The sequence below is a fragment of the Triticum urartu genome, chromosome 7A (assembly GCF_056163025.1).
Source record: "Triticum urartu cultivar PI428250 chromosome 7A, HENAU_Tu73, whole genome shotgun sequence".
NCBI classification, from domain to species: domain Eukaryota; kingdom Viridiplantae; phylum Streptophyta; class Magnoliopsida; order Poales; family Poaceae; genus Triticum; species Triticum urartu.
The window spans coordinates 447,410,083-447,413,662 of NC_141879.1; the positions used below are offsets into that span (position 1 = coordinate 447,410,083).

Genomic DNA, 3,580 nt, shown 5'->3' on the forward strand with positions numbered 1-3,580 from the left:
ATGGCGGCCAAGATCTACATTGTGTGAGGTCTCACCCTTTATTTGCTCCGGCAACTTTCTTGCCTGACCATCCTGGCCACCAATTTGCGGCGCAGCAAGATTATGGCCTTTTTGATTAATCACTTGGGCGATTTACTTTCTTGGGGGGAATCCCTGAGTTGGTCATAGACTCATAGTTCGAGAGCTCTGTTGCTCCGTTGTTCTGTTTCCCTGGGTTCCAGACTTTGGAAACCAAATCATAGGGAAAACAGCCAGCGTTGATCACTGCCCAGTGACTGTTCGCGCGTAACAGTGGCAGAGAAAAAAGCATGCTGATATGGAGACGAGCTGTGCCAGTTCAGACCAGGACGCCAACGGAAGTTGCTCACTGCTCAGCATCTGGTTCAAGCAGAGATCGTTATAAAAAAGCAGATACCATTGTAAAACTTGGCCTTGCAACAGCCACATTACATTAACCGCTGAAAACATTGATCTACTTCTCAGTTTTGTGGAGTTTTTTGTACTGTGTACCAAAAACGAAATCAAATGTCATCCTACAAGATCTTCATTCATGAGCTTGCACATTCTTTAGGTACTATTCCACCTATGGCCATGTGGCCAAGCTAGCGGATGAGATTCTGAAGGGTGTGTCTTCCGTCGAAGGTGTGGAGGTCAAGCTATGGCAGGTGATCACACAACGTTATATCTATACCGACTAAGATATAGTACTAGTATATTGAGATGATCTACCGCTATATATAGTTTTCGGATTGCCGAATGATTTTTTCTGCCTGCTGATACAAACCCCATCCCAAACTCTGAATACACTACAGGTCCCGGAGACTCTTTCCGACGAAGCACTCGCAAAGATGGGCTCTCCTGCCAAGAGGGATGACGTGCCGGTCATCTCGCCCGCAGAGCTCGCCGACGCCGACGGATTCGGCATGATGCCCACGCAGTTCAAGGCGTTCATGGACGGCACCAGTGAGCTGTGGTGCCCGCAGCGGCTCGCCGGCAAGCCTGCCGCATTGTTCTTCTCCTCCGGTTGCCAGGGCGGCGGCCAAGAAACCACCGCGTAAGATTCCTTCTTCCTTGGTCGATTTGTCATGGAAATTATATAGTAGAAGTACATGCTAATTAGTCTATTGCTGATCTTGTAGGTTGACGGCCATTACTCAGCTGGTGCACCATGGCATGCTCTTTGTTCCGGTCGGGTACACGTTTGGCGCAGGCATGTTTGAGATGGGGCAGGTGAAGGGTGGCAGCCCGTATGGGTCTGGCACCATTGCTGGGGATGGATCACGAATTCCCACTGAGCTTGAGCTGCAACAGGCTTTCCACCAAGGGAAATACTTTGCGGGGATCGCAAAGAAGCTCAAGGGTTCTCCATGATCGACGGCTACCAAGATCGTGTCGACATGAATAAAGTTGAGTTTAGCTCTGAATCTAGTAATTTCATCGGTTCATTGATTGTAAAATGCCTAGTCCTTCATCATATTTTTGATGATTGGTTGTGTGCATCCTAATTATGCAGAGACTGGATAATACTCTAAATGCTTTATGTCGGCTTGATGCTACATTTTGAGATAATAAAAGCCCCCTTTCTCGAAAAAAGCCTAGTCCTGAACTAGGTTACAATTGTTTCAATGGCGTCCTTAGGTAACTATGTGGACCAAGTACTTGAGGTTGAATGTTACGTTTTTTTTACGGGATGAGGTTGAAATGTTACTGTTACTATAACATCTGCTGTCAAGTCATGCACTCGTGTGCAATAATTCTACACTTACGGATGCCATCTACGGAATTTGCTTACGGACTCTCTCCCAGCCAATCTCCCACTAATCTGCCCTCCTGAATGATTCAGGGTGGGCCCCTTTCCTCCCCAATTAATCGTTGCCATCTCATTCCGTAACAATCTCTTGGTAAAATTTGTCTGTAGATGTAGCAAAATCTCACATTTCTATGATCACGGCAGAATATCAGAAAAGAGATCTAAACGAAACTCAACTGTTTTCTATGAAACTCGTGCGGACCAAAAATATTCTTAATAGTCTGCGCTAAGTACATCTCCAACGTTGACCCTCAAATCACCCGCAACCATTTGAACCGCGCGGTCTAGACGAGTTTTGTCATCCAACGTGGTCCTCTATCGGTTCGCTGACCGGCCCACACATGTCTCCTCCTCCCAACTGGAAACAAACTGGGGGGCTTTGCGGGCGTTCGGACCGCTGTCACGGCCGCGTCTGGCAACCAGGGCCTACCAGAAAACCCCTCTCCCGCGCCCGAAGCTAGCTGTCCGCATTCATGCTGGCCTAGAGTGGACGGGACGGCTCAGTGGAGCCGACATTAAAGCGGCTCGCCTGCCGTGAGCGTCGCCTACTGTACGCCCGCTGAGCACGCATTCTCTCCGCATTGACACCGCGCCCGTCTGCCCGCCAACCTCCATTAAACCAGCGTGTGTGCCGAGAAACCTAATCCAGCGCTCCCAGTGCCACACGTTCGGCCTTATGCCGATAGGCGATCCGGCAGTAAACATCTCTCCGGTTGGTGACTCGCATCCACCCGCTATTTAAACGTGGCCAGGCGTCAGGCAATGACCACACCACACCCCCTCCTATCCATCTCCTCCTTGTACCACACTCGTCATGGCCTCCGGCTCCAAAGTCTTGTGACAGCCTATCCGGCAAGCAGAAGAAGGAGTTCTTTGGCATTTGCAGCGGCCTGGGTTGCCCGACGAGCCAGCCAGATATAGGCTAGCTTGCTGGCAAACTCTCCGATGTCGGCGCCACCGCCATCGCAATTCGTCCTTGTCTGTCCTCGCTGGCCAACGTCGTCTCCTGGCAAATCTGCCGCGAGCAATGGCGGCAACGCGTCAGGCAAGGGGGGAAAGAGCCATGTTCGCGGAGGCCGGCACATCTGGGCCCATCGCGGACAATGAGGAAAAGTAGATTGTGGAGGTCGTTGCCGCTTCGGGTCCTAGGAAGGCCACCACCACCGCATCGCCAAGTAACATAGCGGGTAACTTGACCGGTGAGTGGGGGTGTAGACCACGGCGGCCGTCTTCCCCCGTCCAAAAACCAACTGTTATCCGTGCTTCGCGGCGGCGGAGGGAGGTTGCTCTTCTCCTCTCGCTGAAGAATACCCCTCCAGGGCTTAGGGCAGTCCGACGAGCGGCCTGCCGGACATAGGGAAGACATGTCATGGGAATGGAGATCCGACACGGCCGGCCATAAACTAGTTTAGCATAGTCCAATATAGTTTAGTTAAAATATGTCTGAAATGCAAATGTTTTCATCCGATTTATATGAAAATCATCTGGTTTGCTTGTAATTCATCCAGTTAGTTGAAATCTTGTTTGAAATGTATGCATCTAGTTTTGAATGGTTGGCTCCCGCATGAGTATCTGTGGACAGATGCGGTGTCCGGTTTGCGGGTCGGCATTGGAGATGCCCTAAAGCAATACTTTGAGGTTGCTTGGACAAAGTATTCAACAGTTTTTTTTGGTTGAACAGTTCAATAGTTTGTTGACCCTTAAGAGTGGCACAAGCGACGAAATAGGAATGATCTCCCCAAATGGTTAGAATCCAAAGGAAAATGAAGT

General features: G+C 50.0%; 1 protein-coding gene across 1 annotated transcript; it reads left to right on the forward strand.

The window, feature by feature from the left end:
- Positions 1 to 1,371, forward strand: LOC125524089 (NAD(P)H dehydrogenase (quinone) FQR1-like). The gene is made up of 4 exons (XM_048689165.2): positions 1 to 23; positions 572 to 665; positions 813 to 1,054; positions 1,140 to 1,371. The coding sequence occupies exons 1-4, from the start codon at positions 1 to 3 to the stop codon at positions 1,369 to 1,371; spliced, it is 591 nt and encodes a 196-aa protein (XP_048545122.1).
- The last annotated feature ends 2,209 nt before the right edge of the window (positions 1,372 to 3,580 follow it).